Genomic DNA, 23,980 nt, shown 5'->3' on the forward strand with positions numbered 1-23,980 from the left:
GTCTTCAAGTTTAACGAGATACTGTAAGCTAATGTTCTTTGGATTAAAAGGGCTTATTTATTTTATCATCTGACTTTTCTTTCCGTTATGTCACACACCTGCTCATGTTCCCCTCTAGCCTTGTCCACCAACCTATTTTGCATAAAATCAAAAGAGTGGGCAGGACACGAATGTTGAATGGATGGACTTATGTGTAAAGGCTTATGTGTGTGTGCATTTATATGTGGGAGCATGTACGAACAGGAGGTCAGTTGAAGCGCTGTGTGTCTGAGGGTTGAGCGTAACAAACAGTAGATTCTCAGCAAATACTTATTGTTCTACATCCCTGTGATTATTATTATTTTTTTTAAAGATTTTTTTGGGCTTTTTTCACCTTTATTGGATAGGACAGTGTAGAGACAGGACAGGAAATGAGCAGGAGAGAGAGACAGAGAAGGATTAGGAAATGACCTCAGGTTGGAATCGAACCTGGGTCCCCGGATTTATGGTATGGCGCCTTAGCCACGATGCCCCCACCCTGTGATTATTTATTTATTTATTTTTTGGGCTTTTTGCACCTTTATTGGATAGGACAGTGTAGAGACAGGAAATGAGCAGGAGAGACGGGAAGGGATCGGGAAATGACCTCGGGCCAGAATCGAACCCGGGTCGCCCGCATTCATGGTATGGCGCCTTAACCACCTGAGCCACGACGCCCCCCCCGTGATTATTTTAGCAAAATTTTAAAAGTTAGATGATAGATCAGCTTGATTTGCTTTGGTGATGAAGGTAATATACATGTGCTACAGGTAATATCCTTGATCTCAGACTACGACAGACTACCTCAGTGTGGATGTGCGTTTTTCACCTGTCAAAACTGTTATGTGTAAAACTATGTATGTAAGCGATTGGCCTGGCATGCAGTGGGCACGGTGCCCTCCTGGCAGCCGGTAATGTGGGCTGTGGAAAGCCAGTGGCTCAGGTGTGAACAATGAGGCCTGGAGCAAAGTGCTGACCATTGGTTGGCCTGTGGCCTAACTTTCCTCTCAGCCAAGCCATGTATAAATAGAGCCCAGTTTGAGTTCAGGACTCCGTTGTGTGGAGCCCCTTGACAGCTATTTATTCGGTAGGTCAGGTAAGCTGTGCATCTCAGTCATTTCAGATACTTGTATTACTTTGTGTCTAATTTACAAAACTCTTTCGTAGGGAGGCACCGCTGCACAACACAGTCTTCAAAATGGCCCAAAACAAGCACAACACGCATGCACCTTGACATTAACACCACATACTGTACATCACACATTCACTAAAAACCATTCAGCAGATCTCATGCAAAGACCAGAACATCAAAACCACATTTCATAAGTTTCCAGACTCAAGCCTGCTGGATAATTTATTGATTCTCCTGTCATTCAAAATCAATAGCAGATTTATCGTCTCATTGACTTATCGTCTCAGTTTGATTTTGCTAGACCATTGAAATGCATGTTGAATGTTGAACCTATGATGTGTGTTTATTCTTTTTTTTGAGTAATCAGAGAAAGAAGCAGTGAGCTTTGTGAAATCTGGCTTGTTAGGGAAATACTGCTATTAATATATTTATTATAACACTATTTCCTGTTTTAGGCCTTTTGGAAATAAATACAGTAATAGCTTAATTGCCAAACATATGTAGCCTTATGCATGCTCCCTTATCCTTATTGTGTGTGTGTTTCTCAGGCCACTCAGTCAGTATTGAGATATCTGCAAGCATGGCTCAGACTAACCCAACGCCACTAGGACCATGGAAGGTGAGTCCATAGTGATCATACAAATATACTGAATTACAAACAAATTTCACATTTCTCATAACCTGTTGCACATGTTCAGATCACAGTATATGACCAGGAGAGCTTCCAGGGCAAACGCATGGACTTCACTTCCTCCTGCAAGAACATCATGGAGTGTGGATTTGACAATGTTCGCTCACTGAAGGTGGAGTGTGGAGCGTAAGTCTCAGCCATGTTGTCCTAGCTGTGGGGAAAAAAGGAGACTCACACTGGCATTTGTTTGATTCTCATGAGACTATGCAGATCTTTAAAGGTAGACTGCCTTTCAGATTTTTCAAGTGTAGGTCATAAAAAGAATTTTCCCTGACACACAATTATTTTTGTTTAGTGGACTGAAAGCTACTGAATTTGAATCACATACTTCCAATTTTATTTGTTTTTAAAAAAAAAGAACAATTAATTAATTTTGGGCCACGTGGCCCTAAATTCTCTGGTATTTTTTCCTGCTTCACCATGACCCAATTCAAGATACTACATCATGCATCACGTGGTGGGCTTTCCCTGCTCGCGCAAGGCATTGTGGGATACAAATTTGAAACAGGAGAGAAAAATGGAGGATGTGAGTGTGCGAATGAAATGTGAAAGACTGACTACAGTCACAGAAAGTGAGAAGAAAAGATGTTATATTGCGAAGGAAAGGAAACGCAGGACCAAACTAATAAATAGTCAGTAAGCACCTCGGTGTGATCAGCTGTTCGTTTAGCAACAGAATGATGTAACAGTCAGTGCACGGTGAAAGGTAAACCTGTAGATGGCAGTAATGCAACACTATGGATGCCAGCTGCCGTAAAACCCCAAAAATAAAGAATGCGCATAAAAATGCGCACATGGACTTCCTCTGTCTGCTTGACTGCGCAAAGTGAGCGATTTCATGCATATTATGTGCTAGGGAATTGCCTCAATTTAAATAACTTACCAGCCACAGAATGGCCTTTTTTAAAAATATATTACAGAAATAAACATAAATCACAATGATCAAATTTCGGAGGGAACTAAATTTCACCGATTTTATGAACTCGAAAGGCCGTATAGCTTTAACTTTGCTGTTGTACAGTGTTTCCTAACGTTCTTGTGTACATGTGTGCTTGGGCAGCTGGGTGGGTTATGAGCACTCCAGCTTCTGTGGGCAACAGTTCATCCTAGAGAGAGGAGACTACCCTCGCTGGGAAGCATGGAGTGGCAGTAATGCCTACCATATCGAGAGGCTGATGTCCTTCCGCCCAATCTGCTGTGCTGTGAGTCTCATTTCTCTTCCTATAATAAACAGCTGATTTATTATTCATCATTCTAATTATTATCTGACACAGAGTGTGTGTATAAGCAGAACGTCATACTACATGTGTTAGATCGCATGCACAAATATGAAAAGTCTATGCGGATATTTGCAGAACCATAAGGAGTCAAAGATCACAGTGTTTGAGCGGGAGAACTTCATTGGGCGCCAGTGGGAGATGAATGATGACTACCCATCTCTTCAGGCCATGGGCTGGCCCAACAATGAGATTGGATCCATGCAGGTCCAAAGTGGGGCGTAAGTACCATGCTCTCTCATTCTGTCTCACTATCTGTTTTTCCCTTGCACTATTTCCTCTTAATTTCGAGAATAAAATTATAGACACTGTTGAGTTCAAAAGTTTTCATAGTTTCATGACAAAGACAAAAAAAAGTCATTTATAGCAGTGTAATCCATGTAAGACAATCAGTAAGGTCTAATGTTTCTTTATTATAACAAATAGCAAAAATGGAAAATAGTGTATGTGAAGCTAATATTTGTGAAAAAGTCAGCATGATATCATCTGAAAAACTTGCCTCCATTGTTTTAAATCTGAGCAGCTTTTGGTTTCTCTTAGTTGTGATATTTGGCCTCCATGGTCAAACCATTATTTAATAACGGTTAATATAATTAAATATATTTTTTAAATATTTGCATTCATTGGAATGATTTCTTGGGGACAGATTAAGCCTGAATTCCACAATGAATATACTGTAGATAACCTTTTAAAAATGATTCTTAATTTAGAACTGGTTTTATCCATACCTGGAAAACCAGTCCAGTTTGTCTTTGTTGGTGGGTGAGAAAATCAGCCAACTGTTCTACCTCACTTCTCCTCTCATCTTATTTTAGCTGGGTTTGCTACCAGTATCCTGGCTTCCGTGGCTACCAATATATTTTGGAGTGTGATCGCCATGGAGGCGAGTTTAAACACTACCGGGAGTGGGGATCCCATGCTCACACCTTTCAGGTGCAATCGCTTCGCCGAATCCAGCAGTGAGGGCTGTTCTCTTCCTCCCTCTCTTGCCTCCTTCCTCCCTCCCATACCTACCTCCATCTCCTCGTTCACCTCCTCATCCTCCCCTCCTTTTCATCTTTATCCTCTCCTTTCTTCTCTTCTCTACTCTTCCATTCCTGCTGTGACCAGGCCAGTTATGGCACAGGCTTGAAATCTGGTGCTACATGGCAAAGTGTAAACAATGCTTTATTATTTTAATTTTAACACTCTTGCCTTTACAAAAAAAGATGGGAGTGACAGACAGCAGCATGCAGAAGCTGTGAATGAGGCAGTGATGGGAATTCAGTACTTATCATTCTGTCACAGCGTGATCAGTCCTAAAGCGATCAATAAAAGCATGAAAACATTAAAAATACTCCATGTGTGTGTGTTTTTCCCCCCACCAAAACTGTGAAAATAAAGTGCCTGAAGATTTGTTGTGAAACCAAATTAGTCAAACGTGAAGAAAACTGTATTTTATCCTGATGTAAATTTGAAACTGGATTTTAAAAATTAGCCAGTGAATTTTTGTGGTATGCAAGTATGAGGATTTGGACATAAATTTCTATTTTTTAAATTTTATTTAGATTTTTTATTTTAAACCTAGAAGTAATGAAGCGTCCATAGTTTTAAATGGCCAATTTTCAAAAATTCAGATATAACAAACAAACAAACAACAAAAAGAATACTGTATTAAAATAACTTTGCCCATTATACCAAAACATTAAAGATAGCTTTCATTAATGCAGTAATTGTTGCAAAACACACTAACGTTTGTAGTTTGTAAATGCACATCTTTATTTACATAAAATTGCTACCTAACTGTACTAGCTTGATTTGGTCAAACTCGTACACCATCTTTCCCAGGTAGCTTCTGTATTGATTGACTTAATTGATCAATAAGTGTTTTCTAATTTGCTCACTGCTATTTTCATAAAAAGTCATGTCATTTGGTTGAGGTCTACAAACTTGAGCAGCTTGTGCTTTGGTAGCTGGTCAGACCTGTCGAAATTTTCCACAGCATCCATTTACATTTAATTCTGTTTTTGTTTTGTGAATATCAATGCACTCATATTGTGCTCTCAGCTTAGTAACACAAACAGCACATGTTCTTTTATCAAAGCAACCTCAGTATATATACGGTAAGAAATTTCAAGTTGGTTAAACTTAATACAAGTCATGTTTTTGAATTGGTTCTACTTAGATTTATTTCTCATCTGACTAAGCATGAGAAGTTTACAAGTTTCCTTAAACCTCACACTGAATTATGGCAACTTCTCGGTATTTCTTCAGCATCACCCTCCTCCTCCTCCTTTCCCCTTTTTAACTTATAACTTACAGATATGAGTTAACTGAACATTGAAAACCCAGACAAAACTCACAAATAGTCAACACAATGGATTATTTTAAGTTTTATTTTTGAAAACTTATAAACCTGAGTTCAATATCCAAAACTTGTCATGACAACTGGAGTTAAAGAGAAGAAACACATTCACATAACTTAGTTGGTGTATATATATATATATATATATATATATTCACACGCTCACTGAGATTCTGCTTTTGTATTTCTGTTTTACTTCCCAAACAAATGCACAACATGCAAAACCAAGAAAGCCCTGTAAGGCAGTGCCTAAACACAGCTTAATCCCACACTAGTAATGTGGCCTCTAACAGAACGGAGGCATCATTGAGGCTGGTTTGCTTTTCTTGGCTGCTTACAGTATTGTGCAAAAGTCTTAGGTACCCTGTGTAGGTACCGTCCATCTAAGAACTACAACAGCCCGTCTCTTTAAGAAACTACATTTCCCATCACCAGCTTCCGCGTTGACCTGCGTCACGCGGGGGCGGGATCACCAATGTCACATCCTCCATGAAGGCATAAGAAACCCGGAAATCCGCCATACTTTCTCTTTCCGTCTGGAGCAGCCGCCTGGACACAAGGAGGAATCGCTCGCTCCGCTGAGCAAACCCAAGAACAGACGTCTTTCTTGCAAGATCCACGATTCAGCGCGATTTCTTTGTTTACCCCTGGCCACGGTAAAAATCCAAAATCACGCGATCTAACTCAGATGAGTTACAACCGGTTTTTATTTCTATTATCAAGTACGTACAAACTGCAGCCCAAGCAGTTAATTTAAAATTAGAAGCGACCGGATCCTTCCAATTTTAATTCTCTGTGCACATTGTCTAATCAGAGTTTTTCTTCCCACGAGCTATGAAGCGTCGGACCAAGAATTCTCTGCTTTCCACAGACGTGCTCCACAAGCTCCTGTGAAACTCAGCCTCTCCAAGAATTCTCTGCTTTCTACAAAAAGGGCGAGATACTGAAGTAAGACTTGGCATTTGGGCAAAAACCTAGTCTTATGAATTAGCTTTTATGAAGAAGTGTGAATTTAAACTCAGGAACGGTTTAAATGTGTACTCTGTAAACACGCAGCGTGTTGAATTGATGATTGTTCTATTTTTGTTTTAATCTCTCAATTATTTAATAGGTTTTGCATGCTCTCTCTTTCTAACACTTTAATTTCATTATTTACACATCTTGACCTCAAGATTTCAGTGAATTTGGTAATGTTATAAAGCTAGTGGATTAGCTGCTACGGCTAATTCTATCTTATTAGCATCCAGAGATAACTGTATTGTCTCCAAAGTACTGTTAGGCCTTACCACGTGGTCAAACACACCTCAGTTAGCATCCCACGCTAGCCTTTCTTTTGCTAGGCCATAGGCCTTACCACGTGGTCACCAGGCCTTTCACACACAAACACATGCTAGCTAGCATCCCTTTGTCTTAGCTAGCGACACAAGGCTAATCTGTGTCTCCACACGTGGCCAACACATCTTAGCTAGCAACCAGAGCTAAATCCTTTGTTCTCAAACCCCACGTGGTGACACGCCCTCCTTAGCTAGCCACACAAAGCTAATTCTTTTGTCTTAGCAACCAAAGCTAATTCTTTTGTCTTAGCTACCAGAGCTAATTCTATTGTGTAGGACACACACAAGGCCTCTCACACACACACACCCGCTCATCAAGTATATGACCATATCATCATATTTATATATAATGATTCCACCTGCCATTATCCATTTTTATCTTTGTTATAATAAACTCATTTATTATTGAAACTGTGTTTGTGTTCCAATATCTTTGAAGCACCCAATCTCCAAGAATTCAAAGGTGCATATGAGTTATGTAATATGGTAAGTGATCATAATAATTTGGAATATACCATAATTTAGCTGTTTGATAATTTATTATTAAGCACCAAAATTAATGGTATTAATTAATGAGACTGATTACATGAGTGATTTAATGATAATATGAGACTGATTCAATGAGAATGATTCAATGGTATGATTCAAATGAGACTGATTCAATTTTAATTATTAACCTTCAGATTTAATGAGATTGATCACTCAATTACCAATTGCACTTACACCTGTTTTTTGTACAAACTGTGTTATAAATTTTGATTTTGTGACTGCCACATTATCGAGTCAGTACAAAAACATTTTAGAGTCCCAAACATTAATTTTTGGGTGGCGTAGTGGTTAGCACTGTTGCCTCACAGCAAGAAGATTCTGGGTTTGAACCCAGTGGCTGACGAAGGCCTTTCTGTGTGGAGTTTGCATGTTTTCCCTGTGTCTACAGGTTAGGTTAATTGGTGGCTCTAAATTGAGTGTGAATGGTTGTTTGTGTCTCTATGTGTGTGTCAGCCCTGTGATGAGCTGGCGACTTGTACAGGGTGTACCCTGCCTCTTGCCCATGGTCAGCTGGGATAGGCTCCAGCTTGCCCCCTGTGACCCTGCATGGGATAAGTGGTTACAGATAAAACAAACATTAATTTTCCAGTGCAAAAATAAATGCTACAGATTTTTATGTCAGTAAAGAAAGCAGCAGATTACATAAGAGACACTTTTCAGCAAAACAAAACATAATGAAAGTTGCTGGGTTTTGTTGGAAAAATGAGAAGCAAGTGTGACAGTCAAAGTGTCCAGAAGAACTGGTTCTGTAAGATGTGCAGTAAAACCTACAGCTCATTTCCGCATAAAAGTGTTTTAAAGCAAAGGCTTTTGCTCAGTTGCTCAGTTTCTCTCTCTCTCTCTCTCACACACACACACACACACACACACACACACATTTTATAAGAGGCACTGGGGTGTTAAAAGGGGGGGGGGGAATTGGATGAAGCAAGGTTGCTCCTGTTTTCCATAATTAGTTACTTTAGTGTACTATACATAAGAACTGCTGCTGTGATCATAAAGACTCTCATGCTTATAATGAACATCCTTTAGTACCGTTTGACTTCATAGAATAGAGTTATGGGAGAGAAAGGATTCATAACTCCACTATCCAAAGAGGACTGGGTCCATTTTGAGTCTAGTTCCTCTCAATCTACAGTACCAGTGAAAAGTTTGTACAGCCCTACTCATTCATAAGTTGTGTTTTTTTCTCTACATTGTAGAACAATACTAAAGACATTTAAACTATGAAATAACATATGGTAAGCAAAAAAAGTGTATATTTCTTTCAGATTCTTCAAAGTAGCCAGGGTTTACCTTGATAACGGTTTGTACACTACTAGCATTATCTTAACCAGCTTCATGAGGTAGTCACCTGGAATGCTTTTCAATTAACAGCTCTGCCTCCTCAACAGTTAATGAATGCAATATCTTGCCTTCTTCATACATTTGAGATGAAACAGTTAAATAATCAGTCCCCCCAGGATTCCGCGGGCCTTTTTTGTGATTGTTGTGGGCTAAAATGTCTGATGTTGTGGGGGTTTTCCAAAAAATTGCGATGAAAGTTGCGGTGATTTTTAGGTTTTTGTTGCGATTACATTGCGGGAGGAAGTGAAAGTTGCGAGAAATTGTTGCGATTTTCTCTTTTTGTGATTAAAATTGAGTGATATGTTAAATATTAAGTTATTACTAAAAAACTATTGATTAAAAAAACAAAGACAGTGAGAAATGGTCCTATAAACAACTTTACCAATATAAAAGATTACCAGGACTACAAAAATGCAGAAAAATAGGCTTTACTTATCCAAATGCACCTGTTGGTTCAAAAGTTAAAGAGCATAGAACCTCACAGCACAACATGAAGTTACCTGAAAATATAATATAAATGCCTCAGCTTTCATGTAAGAAAAAAAAAACTATTAATACTAGTACTGTGTGCAGGCAGTCTCTCCTGAAGACTAAATTAAACAATAATTATAAACTAATAAAATAAATGGCTCAGACTTCATAGAAGAAAAAAAAACCCAATTTGAACAGAATCTCACAGTATGATGCTGAAGCTGCCTAAACAATGGAAAATAAAATACTATTTTGGCAAAAATGTTGGCATCCATTAATTTCTTGTATTAAGTAAAAAAATAATGTAAAGTGCACACAGTCCTTCACTGTAAACACAACACACTCTCAGTAACAGAACAGTGACTCGCACATGCTGCTTCTCTTGAACGGAAACACGGAAGTAACTTACTTCCGTGTTTCCGTTCAAGAGAAGCAGCATGTGCGAGTCAGTGTTCTGTTACTGAGAGTGTGTTGTGTTTACAGTGAAGGACTGTGTGACGTCAATTGAGGTGACGTCGACAAACTACCTTCCGCCTTAGGCGGAAGGTAGTTTGTCGACGTCACCTCAATTGGTGAAATATGCGGGAAAGTTGCGGTGATTGGATATAATTGCAACCCCGCCCTGAATTCGCGGGGATTGGTTGAATTTGCGTTGAAGTTGCAAATCGCAACATCGCGAAATCCTGGAGGGTCTGAATAGTAAATAATAAAAATATCTTAACAAATAAAAATAAAGAAAAACCATTGTAGACTGGTACCAAAATTCAAAAAAGTGCTTATTTAAGGAGTTAAAGGCATTTTTGAGACAAAGTCGGCAAACAGTCTTATTTTGTCAATTTGGGTGTGCCGAATTCAAATCTGGGCGGCACGGTGGTGTAGTGGTTGGCGCTGTCGCCTCACAGCAAGAAGGTCCTGGGTTCGAGCCCCGGGGCCGACGAGGGCCTTTCTGTGCGGAGTTTGCATGTTCTCCCCGTGTCCGCGTGGGTTTCCTCCAGGTGCTCTGGTTTCCCCCACAGTCCAAAGACATGCAGGTTAGGTTAACTGGTGACTCTAAATTGACCGTAGGTGTGAGTGTGAATGGTTGTCTGTGTCTATGTGTCAGCCCTGTGATGACCTGGCGACTTGTCCAGGGTGTACCCCGCCTTTCGCCCGTAGTCAGCTGGGATAGGCTCCAGCTTGCCTGCAACCCTGTAGAAGGATAAAGCGGCTAGAGATAATGAGATGAGATGAGATGAGATGAATTCAAATCTGCAATATGCAGAGCTCTATCTGACCTCTGTTGACCTCTAGAGGTCATTGAACTTTGGGCCTGTACACGTCTCAGCTGAACCCAGTTTCTCAGCTTTCTAAGGAATGAAATGTACTAAAATGATTAATGAAGTTAGCAAATGGCCTTGTTTGTTAAATGTTTGGGTGCTGAATTCATTTTTCATTTGTAAAACGACATGTGACCTCTGATAACCTCAAGGTCATTAAACTTGGCCTATAGGCCTATGCATTTAACGGCATTTTTAAACTGACTTTACTCCCCCAAAAAGAATATGAACAGACAAAAAACAAATAGAAAGGAACAAATACAACATTAAATGCCAGTCCATGTACATGTGACTTACTTTTCATAATGAGAATGCCTAGGCGATCACCTTACATAACATTGCATTACATTTAGCGGTTATTGTTTATACAAAGCTACTGAAAAAAGGACAGATTCAGCAGCATACAAAATGTGGGGGCATACAGGATATACAGGTTAATCAGGGTTAGTATATATGAGAGTTTTTTTCTTTGTTGTTTGTTTTTTGTTTTGTTTTAAACGGGGTAAAGCCTTTACTATAAACAATAACCGCTAAATGTAATGCAATGTTATGTAAGGTGATCGCCTAGGCATTCTCATTGTGAAAAGTAAGTCACATGTACATGGACTGGCATTTAATGTTGCATTTGTTCCTTTCTATTTGTTTTTTGTCTGTTCATATTCTTTTTGGGGGAGTAAAGTCAGTTTAAAAATGCCGTTAAATGCATAGGCCTATAGGCCAAGTTTAATGACCTTGAGGTTATCAGAGGTCACATGTCGTTTTACAAATGAAAAATGAATTCAGCACCCAAACATTTAACAAACAAGGCCATTTGCTAACTTCATTAATCATTTTAGTACATTTCATTCCTTAGAAAGCTGAGAAACTGGGTTCAGCTGAGACGTGTACAGGCCCAAAGTTCAATGACCTCTAGAGGTCAACAGAGGTCAGATAGAGCTCGGCATATTGCAGATTTGAATTCGGCACACCCAAATTGACAAAATAAGGGCCCGTTTACACGAGGACGCTGTCGGGTAAAAACGACTAAATATTTTATCAGAAGTGCCTTTCGTTTACACGGGGACGGCGTTTCCGAGGCTGAAAAACGGATAAAATTGAAAACGCCTTCCAAAGTGGATAAGTTAAAAACGGCCCCCGTTGCATATCCGTCTAAACTACCCAATACGCGAAACTCTGCTCGGATCTGCTCACGTCGGGTACGCGTTTACGTCATACATATGTCATATACTGCACATGCCAGCCCGGGAAGTAAGAAAGTAAGTAAAAAAGTAAGAGCATGTCTGATTACATCGATCCAATGGACCTTCAAGCTGCTCTGTGTTTTAATGCAGTAGATGTGTTTTCCTGCTCACTGGCCCGGCTGGAGCTCCTCAGTTGGGTGTCGCCAAGTTACACACACACGCACGCGCGCGCCGCCTATTCAAGCCGCTTGTGAAACCATAAACCCGAGACTGAAAACAAAACTAGCAGCCGAACGGATTTATTTTGCTGAGATGGACACTGCCTTTTCTCTTCTTCACCGAAACAAGAGTGAGTGTTACTTAATAAAGGCAGATTAAAAGAGTTTCGGTTTGCTCCTGCTCCTCCCTCGAGCACTACAGTACCTCAGCCGGACCGGTGTTCTGTAAAGTTATCCTAGCAAGTTCTCATACAGACCGTTTTATTATTTAAAACAAGTCATTACAAATTATTTGACTCGGCCAAAGACTCGACCAATATGCACAAAACATAAAAATCGGCAAATGCGTGAAATTCTCACCGATTTTCTATCAGCCCAGCTGATCAGTGGGACAAAACTACTGTTAAATTTTCCTACCCTCCTGGATTTCGCGCATGTGTAGTAGGCTTGGTAGGATAACTTGACAGAACAGCGGCGCAGATGTGCAGATCAGACAAGACGGAAGATGTTGCGCATGCGTGCAGACATAGCGGAGACATTTATGCGTCACCGTATAGACGCAGATTTCCTCCTTGAAAACGGTTGTGTAGACGCGGAAAAAAGTGAGAACGAAAACGGACTTTTGCGTTTTTGTTTTATACCATCCCCGTGTAAAGTGGGCCTAAGACTGTTTGCCGACTTTGTCTCAAAAATGCCTTTGGGTGTCACTATTCTGGATTTTGGTACCAGTCTATTGGATTAGAAGGTGTGTTCAAGGGCAGCACGGTGGTGTAGTGGTTAGCGCTGTCGCCTCACAGCAAGAAGGTCCTGGGTTTGAGCCCCAGGGCCGGCGAGGGCCCTTCTGTGTGGAGTTTGCATGTTCTCCCAGTGTCTGCGTGGGTTTCCTCCGGGTGCTCCGGTTTCCCCCACAGTCCAAAGACATGCAGGTTAGGTTAACTGGTGAAATTGACCGTAGGTGTGAATGGTTGTCTGTGTCTATGTGTCAGCCCTGTGATGACCTGGCGACTTGTCCAGGGTGTACCCCGCCTTTCGCCCGTAGTCAGCTGGGATAGGCTCCAGCTTGCCTGCGACCCTGTAGAAGGATAAAGCGGCGAGAGATAATGAGATGAGATGAGGTGTGTTCAAACTTTTGACTGGTGCTGTGTGTTAACCAAAACCAAACAAAGCGGCACGTGCGCCACCTAGTGTCGCAACCGGAAGACTGCAGCAACTTTTCCGGAAGTATGGCGATGACGTAATTTACAATGCTATAAAATGCTACAAAACACGCAGCTTGTTGAAACAATGTGGAGGGTTTAACTTTGGAAAGTTAAATTGCGCCATTATTTCTCTGAGGGCCAGAAGCATACAGTATAAAGATGTCTGTTGTGTTGGTAATGATAACAGCAGCTGTGACAGTTTATATCCTTCTTTACTACACCGTGTTCAGAGGCGCCAGATGCAGAAGTACAGCTGTGCTGAATGGGAAGACAGCTGTAGTCACTGGTGAGTGAGGACACTAAAATTCCTTCATTTACAGTTTATACCAAATGTAGTGGTGTTAACACTGTTGAGCTTACTGTAATGATGAAAAATCCTAGTGTTGGTCTGTCATAGTGATATTTGTCTAATAGTGCTGTAACTTTTAATTGTATTAACTCTCTGGGATTCCCTAACATTACCACACTGATGTGCCACAGGGGCTAATACTGGCATTGGGAAGGCAACAGCGCTGGAATTGGCCAAACGAGGGGCCAGAGTTATTCTGGCCTGCAGAAGCCAGGAGAAAGCTGAGGCAGCTGCATATGATATCAGAAGAGTAATGATACCGTGTGTTGTTCTGATTATCTACCTCATGGTTTTGGTGGTGTACAATGTAACACTGTAAATATCTGTCTGTCTTTGTAGGAGAGTGGTAACACAGCTGTACTGTTCATGCATCTGGACTTGGCCAGTCTTAAGTCGGTGCGTGACTTTTCCGAGGCATTTCTCAAGACTGAACCCAAACTGGACCTGCTCATTAACAATGCAGGTGACCTTCAACAACCCTGCATGTTCTGGGAACGTCCAGGGGATCCACACACTAACTAGGCCTTCTTGCAGTTTGGAATGACTCTGTCCCTGGTTTCATCCTGAGTGATTGTTTTGCATGTTTTCCCCATGTTTGTGTGGATTTCCTTTAGGTTTTCTGGGTTCCTCCTGTTAAATTGCTCCTAGGTATGAGTGTGTGTGTGTGTGTGTGTGTGTGCAGTAGACTGGGGGTTTGCCTTCTGCCCAACACTGTTTACAAAATACGATGAGTCACGGAACATGGATTCATGGGGGGGAGCTGTGTGTGGGGTGTTTTTATTTATTTATTTATTTATTTATTTTTAAATTCATGGATGCAATCTTTTCTGTGAAATCAATAATAATGTATGCAGGCAAGATATTTTTAATTATGAACTTTGGCAGTCCAAACACTTGTTTTTAGACTTCTTAATTTGTTTTATCCATGATGTATCTTCTGTATGAAGTCTGTAACATACCGAAATGTCTGTGATCAGTCTGTAAATTGCTAGCATCTCTGATGCATCTGTATTAAAATCTGTAACCGCTCTTAATTTAAAAAAAAAAAACTTAATGTCCATAGTGGGCGGCACGGTGGTGTAGTGGTTAGCGCTGTCGCCTCACAGCAAGAGGGTCCTGGGTTCGAGCCCCAGGGCCGGCGGGGGCCTTTCTGTGTGGAGTTTGCATGTTCTCCCCGTGTCCGCGTGGGTTTCCTCCAGGTGCTCCGGTTTCCCCCACAGTCCAAAGACATGCAGTTTAGGTTAACTGGTGACTCTAAATTGACCGTAGGTGTGAATGTGAGTGTGAATGGTTGTCTGTGCCTATGTGTCAGCCCTGTGATGACCTGGCGACTTGTCCAGGGTGTACCCTGCCTTTCGCCCATAGTCAGCTGGGATAGGCTCCAGCTTGCCTGCGACCCTGTAGAAGGATAAAGCGGCTAGAGATAATGAGATGAGATGTCCATAGTCTGTGGCCTATCCATGTTTTGCCAACCACCTATGCCCAATGTTCTTTGACTTGGCTCTGGCTCGAGCAAGTTCTTGACCAGGATAAAGTGGTTACACTTTCATTTACATTATCACTCTATCTTGGAAATTTTGTTAATTCGGACCATGTTATGATGCATGAGCAAAGTAAAGTCTCTTTGTTGGCTTATGTTTTTATTCCTTTCCTCAAGGAATGATTGGAGCAGGCAGAACTGAAGATGGCTTTGGCATGGTGTTTGGGGTTAATCACCTGGGCCACTTTCTTCTGACTCTACTGCTGCTTGATCGGCTAAAGGCATCTGGGCCGAGTCGAATCATCAATGTGTCCTCTAGGCTGCATCGCCTGGGCTCTGTGGACTTCAACACACTCAACATGCACAAGGATTTGGTGACCGGACAGTCACTGTGGCAGTGCTTCATGGCCTACTGCCACAGCAAACTATGTAACGTGCTGTTTACCCGAGAGCTGGCCAACCGTCTAGAGGGGAGCAGTGTGACCTGCTATAGTCTGCATCCTGGTGTGTGTGTGGCATTTTGTTTTATCTCAGGATTGTCTCTTTTTTTTTTTAAATAACCAAGACCAGATCCATGTCATGGTCAAGTCACATCCTGGGTAGTGTTTTGTAAAATGTGGTGTGTGCTCCCCCCAGGATGTTGCAGATCAGATCTCATTTCATGTTAATCCAGCATCTTGACAGGCCTTTTTTTTTTTTTTAAAAGAGAGACTAACAAAAAGTGGTGAATGTCAGTGACGCACTATATAAAAGGCGGTCTGCAAGCTTAGCCCCCAAAATTTTATTTTAAAAGGTCTAACTGAAAAGTTTATTCTGTATGAAGTTGTTGCATATTGCTTCAGTGTATGTTTTATTATTCGTCTTGTTCATTGCGCTCCTATTCCAAGTACCAGGAAGCTGTGTGAAATGAGGCTTTTAAAAATGGAGGTCCGATTAATTGTGTTTAACTAGGTATGACCGCATAGCAGCTAGGTAATCCCTTAGTTCAATCTTTTGCTTTACTTCTGGCTTTGTGGACTTTCACATGTTCCCTTTTGGCTGTGTGGATTTCATCTGGGTTCCCTGGTTTCCTCCCTTCTTCTAAAACATGCCAGTAGATGGATTGGATACTCTAAAGTGACCCTTGGTGTGAATGTGTGGGTGGTGGCCTGTAATGGACTTGCACCCTGTCCAGGGTGTTCCTTGTTCCCAGGATAGGCTTCAGATCCACCCTAACTAATGTAAAGTTGTTTAATGAAGATGAAATTAAGGTCCCAATAAACTATTTCTGAGGATTAGGAAAGGTTTTTGAAACCTGTAATTTAACAAATGACAGCAAAATACTAGAAAAGCACTTGGAAAGCGCAGCCCTCCGCCAAGAATCCTTTAAAAAAAATTCCAGGATACAGATCACTGCCAACATTTAATGGATTGTTACTTGTGCCCAGTCACATCCCTGGAAAAAACTTCAGAGCTATCTGTTCATAACTTTTTCTGTAATGTTGCTAACAGACAAACCAACAAACAAACCAATGCTACCGAAAACATAACATCCTTGGTGGAGGTAAAAACTGAAACTATTGTCCTCATGGTTATGGTGTTTCTGGCCTGAATGTGATCAGCCATGTAATCAGATGTCAAGTCAGTTTAAGTTGTGCAGTACCAGGCTAACTGCATGTATTTTCTCCGTGTCTTTTTTTTTTTTTTTTTTTTTTTTTTCAGGATTGGCAGCTACAGAATTGGGCCGCCATACCAACTTTTGGGTGAGGCTGCCAGTGTTGATCCTCTCCAAGCTCTTCCTTCTGACCCCAGAAAGCAGAGCCCAGACCACGCTGCACTGTGCTCTCCAGGAGGGTTTGGAGCCTCTGAATGGCCGCTATTTCTCCTCTTGCACCCTACACGAAGTCAGTGAACTGGCCCGAGATGATGGGCTGGCCAAAAAGCTTTGGGAAGTGAGTGAGAGGATGTGTGGCCTGTAGTGAGGTATGAGAGATACAGAAGAACTTCAGGAGAGAAAATGATACCAAATGCCTTGTGAACAATAGTTTCCCAGGGGTTTAGTTGATGACTGCCTAGTGCCGGTTGGGTGATGGTGTGATAATAGATTAGAATGTTCCTATACGTTACACTGACATTGTTCAAAGGAAGTGAGCTTGATGTACTGTAACTCATCACTGTTATTCCAGTTCATAGTGTGAAATATTCCAGCTATTGGAATATTGTGGAGTTCATGTGAACAGAACATGTAATGGTAAAATTTAAGGGCTGCACATTTGTTCATAAATGGAATAAGTCCGCTAACAGTGCCAGTGTCTTTTCTCCTCCCCCCCCCCCCCCCCCCCCTTCTGTGAAAAGGAAATCAATGTGTATGTACTCACTGTCCACTTTAATAGGAACACCTGTACACCTGCTTTTATGGTGTTGGCTAATCATGTGGCAGCAGCACCATGCATAAAATCATGCAGCTACAGGTCAAGAGCTTCTGTTTGTTCTGCTCAAATATCAGAACGGGGGGGATGTTGTGTCTGTCTGTTGCTTTAACTGTGGTGTGATTGGTGCCAGATGGGCTGGTTTGAGTATTTCAGAAACTGCTTATCTCCTGAGGCTTGTTTGAGGAAAATCCCTAGAATTTACACAAAGTATCAAACTGTGAGTGAATGACACTTGTGTGGAAACCTTGTTTATGACCAGTGCGAGACAAACGGCCAAATTGGTTTGAGCTGCTGGGAAGGGTCAAGTGACTCTTTACAACTTTGATAAGCAGAAAAGCATCTTGTTATGCACAACTCCTTGAAGGTTGAGGTGGATGAGCTACAATAGCAGACCACGTTGGGTTCCACTCCTTTCAGCCAAGAACTAGGCTCTGGGGCTGTCCAGGGTGTAGACTTACCCAAACAAAAGTTTGGAAACCTTATTCACTGACTTTTTTTTTTTTTTTTAAGTTTTATAATGTTGGAGTAAAACCAAAACACTTATGATTAAAAAGTGCAACTGGAGCAAAAGCTTTGTTTTGGATTCTTCAAAGCAGCAACCTTTTTGCTTTAACAGCTTTGTGTACCCTTGGCATTTTTCTCTCAACTAGATTCATGAGATAGTCACCTGGGGTGCTTTTCCAACAGTCTTGAGCCATCCACCATATGTTGAGCACTTGTTGGCTGCTTTTGTCACTCTGTTGTCCAGTTCATCCCAAGCATCTCAATTGGGTTGAGGTTGGCTGATTGTGGAGTACAGGTTATCTGATGCTGCACTCATCCATTCTCTTTCATGGTTAAATAGCTCTTGCATCACCTGGAGGTGTCTTGGGTCACTGTCTGGTTGAAAAGCCAATGAAGGTCCCATTAAGTGTAAAATAGATAGGCTGGCATGTCCGAGAATGCTGTGGTAGGGATGCTGGTTAAGTGTGTCGCCAGCGAAGAATCATCACACCTCCATGCTTCACAGTGGGAACACCTGCAGATGGTATCTATTCCCCTTTCTGCATCTCAGACATGGCAATCAGAACCACAAATTTCACATTTGGACTCCTCAGACTAAAGTATGGATTTCCACTGGTCTAAATGTTTATTCTTCATGTTTCTTGACACAAGCAATTCTCTTCTTACTGGCCTCCCTCAGGAGTGGTTTATTTGCAGCAGTTTGACTGAATTTCTGATTTCACATGGTCCCCTTTGAACAGTTAATGTCTGTTACTTGAAATATGAAGTACAACCCCGATTCCAAAAAAGTTGGGACAAAGTACAAATTGTAAATAAAAACGAAATGCAATAATTTACAAATCTCCAAAACTGATATTGTATTCACAATAGAACATAGACAACATATCAAATGTCGAAAGTGAGACATTTTGAAATGTCATGCCAAATATCGGCTCATTTGAAATTTCATGACAGCAACACATCTCAAAAAAGTTGGGACAGGGGCAATAAGAGGCTGGAAAAGTTAAAGGTACAAAAAAGGAACAGCTGGAGAACCAAATTACAACTCATTAGGTCAATTGGCAATAGGTCATTAACATGACTGGGTATAAAAAGAGCATCTTGGAGTGGCAGTGGCTCTCAGAAGTAAAGATGGGAAGAGGATCACCAATCCCCCTAATTCTGCGCCGACAAATAGTGGAGCAATATCAGGAGTTCGACAGTGTAAAATTGCAAAGGGTTTGAACATATCATCTACGGTGCATAATATCATCAAAAGATTCAGAGAATCTGGAAGAATCTCTGTGCATAAGGGTCAAGGCCGGAAAACCATACTGGGTGCCCGTGATCTTCGGGCCCTTAGACGGCACTGCATCACATACAGGCATGCTTCTGTATTGGAAATCACAAAATGGGCTCAGGAATATTTCCAGAGAACGTTATCTGTGAACACAATTCACCATGCCATCCGCCGTTGCCAGCTAAAACTCTATAGTTCAAAGAAGAAACCATATCTAAACATGATCCAGAAGCGCAGACGTCTTCTCTGGGCCAAGGCTCATTTAAAATGGACTGTGGCAAAGTGGAAAACTGTTCTGTGGTCAGACGAATCAAAATTTGAATTTTTTTATGGAAATCAGGGACGCCGTGTCATTTGGACTAAAGAGGAGAAGGACGACCCAAGTTATCAGCGCTCAGTTCAGAAGCTTGCATCTCTGATGGTATGGGGTTGCATTAGTGCGTGTGGCATGGGCAGCTTACACATCTGGAAAGACACCATCAATGCTGAAAGGTATATCGAGGTTCTAGAGCAACATATGCTCCCATCCAGATGACGTCTCTTTCAGGGAAGACCTTGCATTTTCCAACATGACAATGCCAAACCACATACTGCATCAATTACAGCATCATGGCTGCGTAGAAGAAGGGTCCAGGTACTGAACTGGCCAGCCTGCAGTCCAGATCTTTCACCCATAGAAAACATTTGGCACATCATAAAACGGAAGATACGACAAAGACCTAAGACAGTTGAGCAACTAGAATCCTACATTAGACAAGAATGGGTTAACATTCCTATCCCTAAACTTGAGCAACTTGTCTCCTCAGTCCCCAGACGTTTACAGACTGTTGTAAAGAGAAAAGGGGATCTCACAGTGGTAAACATGGCCTTGTCCCAACTCTTTTGAGACGTGTTGTCATAAAATTTAAAATCACCACCTAATTTTTCTCTTTAAATGATACATTTTCTCAGTTTAAACATTTGATATGTCATCTATGTTCCATTGTGAATAAAATATGGAATTTTGAAACTTCCACATCATTGCATTCCGTTTTTATTTACAATTTGTACTTTGTCCCAACTTTTTTGGAATCGGGGTTGTATTCATGTAGGCTCTGTTCTGAAATGCTGTTAATTGACTTGAGGCTGGTAACGCTGCTGCAGAGAAGTTCATTAGAGGGGAGTCTTGGTCTTCTTTTCCTGTGACTGTCCTCATGAGTTTAATCAAAGATGGATAGAATTTCCCTTTGCTGTGCTTGACGCATTCAAAATTCTGGCAATTTTCTGGATTGACTAACCATGTCTTAAAGTAATGATGGGCTGTTTTCTCTCAACTTAGTTGAGCTGTTCTTGACATGTGATTTTCAGTTGTGGAATAGGGCTATTTACTGTTTAGTTATTTACAGTGTGATCTCAAACATTGAGAAGGCAAAAAAATTCCACTAATTAACATTTGACAAGATGCCTATTAATTGAAAAACATTCCAAGTGCCTACCTCATGAAGCTGGTCAAGATGATGCCAATACTGTGCTTATCCATTAAGTTAAGCAGTGACTACTCAGTCTTAAAATGAGGTCCCCCCTGCATAATTCTGCATGTTTTTCAGTTTTGATGTCTTACATTTGATCTACAACATAGAAAATAAAGCACCAAAACCTATAAATGAGTGTCCAAACTTTTTTTTTTTTGGACTGGTACTGTATACTGTCCAAATATGTAAATGACTCTGTTCCATAACTGTAGTAATCCATACAGTGATGCTTGAAAGTTTGTGAGCCCTTTAGAATTTTCTATATTTCTGCATAAATATGACCATCAGATTTTCCCACAAGTCCTAAAAGTAGATAGAGAACCCAGTTAAACAAATGGGACAAAAATATATTTGGTCATTTATTTATTCAGGAAAATGATCCAATATTACATATCTGTGAGTGGCAAAAGTATGTGAACCTCTAGGATTAGCAGTTAATTTGAAGGTGAAATTAGAATCAGGTGTTTGTCATCCCATTGATTTGAAATCAGGTGTGAATGGGCACCCTGTTTTATTTAAAGAACAGGGATCTATCAAAGTCTGATCTTTACAACACGTTTGTGGAAGTGTATCATGGCACGAACAAAGATTTCTGAGGACCTCAGAAAAAGCGTTGCTGATACTCATCAGGCTGGAAGAGATTACAAAACCATCTTGAGTTTGGACTCCACCGATCCACAGTCAGACAGATTGTGTACAAATGGAGGAACTTCAAGACCATTGTTACCCTCCCCGGGAGTGGTCGATCAACAAAGATCATCCAAGAGCAAGGCGTGTAATAGTTGGCGAGATCACAAAGGACCCCAAGGTAACTTCTAGCAACTGAAGGCCTCTTTCACATTTGGCTAATGTTCATGAGTCCACCATCAGGAGAACACTGAACAACAATGGTGTGCATGGCAGGGTTGCAAGGAGAAAGCCACTCCTCTCCAAAAAGAACATTGCTGCTCATCTGCAGTTTGCTAAAGATCACGTGGACAAGCCAGAAGGAAAAATGTTTTGTGGACAGATGAGACCAAAATAGAACTTTTTGGTTTAAATGAGAAGCATTATGTTTGGAGAAAGGAAAACACTGCATTCCAGCACAAGAACCTTATCCCATCTGTGAAATGTGGTGGTGGTAGTATCATGGTTTGGGCCTGTTTTGCTGCTTCTGGGCCAGGACGGCTTGCCATCACTGATGGAGCAATGAATTCTGAATTATACCAGTGAATTCTAAAGGAAAATGTCAGGACATCTGTCCATGAACTGAATCTCAAGAGAAGGTGGGTCATGCAGCAAGACAACAACCCTAAGCACACAAGTCGTTCTACCAAAGAATGGTTAAAGAAGAATAAAGTGAATGTTTTGGAATGGCCAAGTCAAAGTCCTGACTTTAATCCAATGGATATGTTATGGAAGGACCTGAAGCGAGCAGTTCATGTGAGGAAACCCACTAACATCCCAGAGTTGAAGCTGTTCTGAATGGAGGAATGGGCTAAAATTCCTCCAAGCTGGTGTGCAGGACTGATCAACGGTTACCACAAACGTTTAGTTGCAGTTATTGGTGTGACACCCCCCGTGCAGCAGATACTGAAAGCAAAGGTTCACATACTTTTGCCACTCACCAATGTAATATTGGATCATTTTCCTCAATAAATGACAAAGTATAATATTTTTGTCATTTGTTTAACTGGGTTCTCTTTATCTACTTTAAGGACTTTTGTGTGGAAATCTGATGTTTTGGGTCATATTTATGCAGAAATATAAATTCTAAAGGGTTCACAAATTTTCAAGTACCACTGTATGTCAGCAACTGCTTAATTAAGTAAAGAGAAAGGAGTCCATTACTTTAAAACTAGCATTTTGTAATTAACAAATATTAGGTGTCCAAACTTTTGACTAGTACTGTCTAATCAGTTACTTAATGTTGGTTCATCTTGGAACCATACATTTCCTACTGTATCAATGTGCATCACTTGATCTCTTTGTCATATCTACCACGCTTTCTGCTGCATTGGATTGGGCTCTACTGTTACTGTATCTGCTCATTTTTCTTCACTAGGTGGCAGTAGTGCACCACAAACACTCTAGACTTGCCATTCTTAGCATGAATAAGAACAACGCGACCCTAACTAGACAGAAATGTCAAGATGACAGTCATCAGGATAGGGTGCTGCAGCGCTTTAGAGAACATGAAATTAGTGATTTTCCTGTAATTTGAGTTGTGTTGTCCTAATATATAAATTTTTTTTTTTAATGGCTTAATCTGCTGTTCACTGACCCTTCCTTTCCTGAGAGGGCTCTGTGGCCTGACCAGGCCTCAGTCTTTCAAGCCTAAAAAGAAATGACTTGAACTGTTGTCTGTGTGCTGTGATTAACTTTGAGGGATTGTATCCAGACATTCATAATGAGTAACGTTTGATGAATGTGGTTGATCATTGGAGAGTTGAGACTCAAGGCTGCTACGTCAATGAGGGTGAAGGTGTACGGAGTGTAAAGCCTTTTCCCAGGTTTGAGCTTGTATGATTAGAGTTGCTTTCAGCAGGTCCTTTTTATAGGTGGAAATTTATTTTTGGCGTGTGCAACCGACTGACCTGGTACGGTAAGTGTGATGCTGTGTTCCACTTTCTAACATGTTTGGAGACTCATGACATTCTGTGTAGAGAGATGGAGACTGTGCTGGAGTTCGAAGAGGACTGACCCTGAGAACCTGTCCAGGTTCCTCATGCATTATGGATGGATGATGTGCATTATGATTAGGTTTATGAACAAATTGGTGTTTGAAAAACATTAAAAAGGTTGTTTTAGTTTTTACATTTAATACGAACTTTTCTAATTTATGAAAATCAAATACTGAAGGTGAAACTTCTAACACGCTTGCAGTTTTAGGTTAAGTATTCTCGCATGGCTGCTTTCAGAATAATTTTTATTTTATTTTTTTTAAATGAAGTCACTCATCCTGTTTGACCATTTTATTTAGTGAAGGAACACTTTGGGAAATCTGGCACATTAAAGGCCTCATTGCTACAAAAAAAATATATATTTTTTAATTACCCCAAGGGTATATAAACTTCTCAATATACACGTCTAAATAGATAACAACATACACGTCTAAATAGATAACATTACTTAATTGCTCCCATACATTGCCCAAACTTATGCTAACTAGAAAGGAAGGCTGGTTTCCAAGGCATGCAAAAAAAAAAAAAAGGGAAAGTTCTGGAAAAATTCCCTCAAATGGTATGATCCTTCAGTAGTATGCTGCATGAGGATTGTGTGTGTCTATGCACTATAAGTCCACTGTTCGATTTGATCTAGACGTGATGCATCGATGAGCGATGCCAGGTGTTTGCCTTGGATGCACTCCCAAGCTCATGGGCACAGTAC

The 23,980-nt window shown here is 40.8% G+C and overlaps 2 protein-coding genes across 2 annotated transcripts; both read left to right on the plus strand.

Annotated features, from left to right (window-relative positions):
* The first annotated feature begins 932 nt into the window (after positions 1 to 932).
* cryba1a (crystallin, beta A1a) lies at positions 933 to 4,081 on the plus strand. Its single transcript, XM_060943505.1, has 7 exons — positions 933 to 961; positions 1,110 to 1,114; positions 1,699 to 1,769; positions 1,849 to 1,967; positions 2,902 to 3,040; positions 3,197 to 3,339; positions 3,934 to 4,081. The coding sequence occupies exons 1-7, from the start codon at positions 933 to 935 to the stop codon at positions 4,079 to 4,081; spliced, it is 654 nt and encodes a 217-aa protein (XP_060799488.1).
* A 9,027-nt stretch (positions 4,082 to 13,108) lies between these two features.
* dhrs13a.3 (dehydrogenase/reductase (SDR family) member 13a, duplicate 3) lies at positions 13,109 to 17,188 on the plus strand. Its single transcript, XM_060944238.1, has 5 exons — positions 13,109 to 13,363; positions 13,558 to 13,676; positions 13,766 to 13,889; positions 15,084 to 15,410; positions 16,608 to 17,188. Exons 1-5 carry the CDS (start codon positions 13,237 to 13,239, stop codon positions 16,862 to 16,864), a joined length of 954 nt encoding a protein of 317 aa, XP_060800221.1. The 5' UTR covers positions 13,109 to 13,236; the 3' UTR covers positions 16,865 to 17,188.
* The last annotated feature ends 6,792 nt before the right edge of the window (positions 17,189 to 23,980 follow it).

Source organism: Neoarius graeffei, chromosome 17 (genome assembly GCF_027579695.1).
Source record: "Neoarius graeffei isolate fNeoGra1 chromosome 17, fNeoGra1.pri, whole genome shotgun sequence".
Taxonomy (NCBI): domain Eukaryota; kingdom Metazoa; phylum Chordata; class Actinopteri; order Siluriformes; family Ariidae; genus Neoarius; species Neoarius graeffei.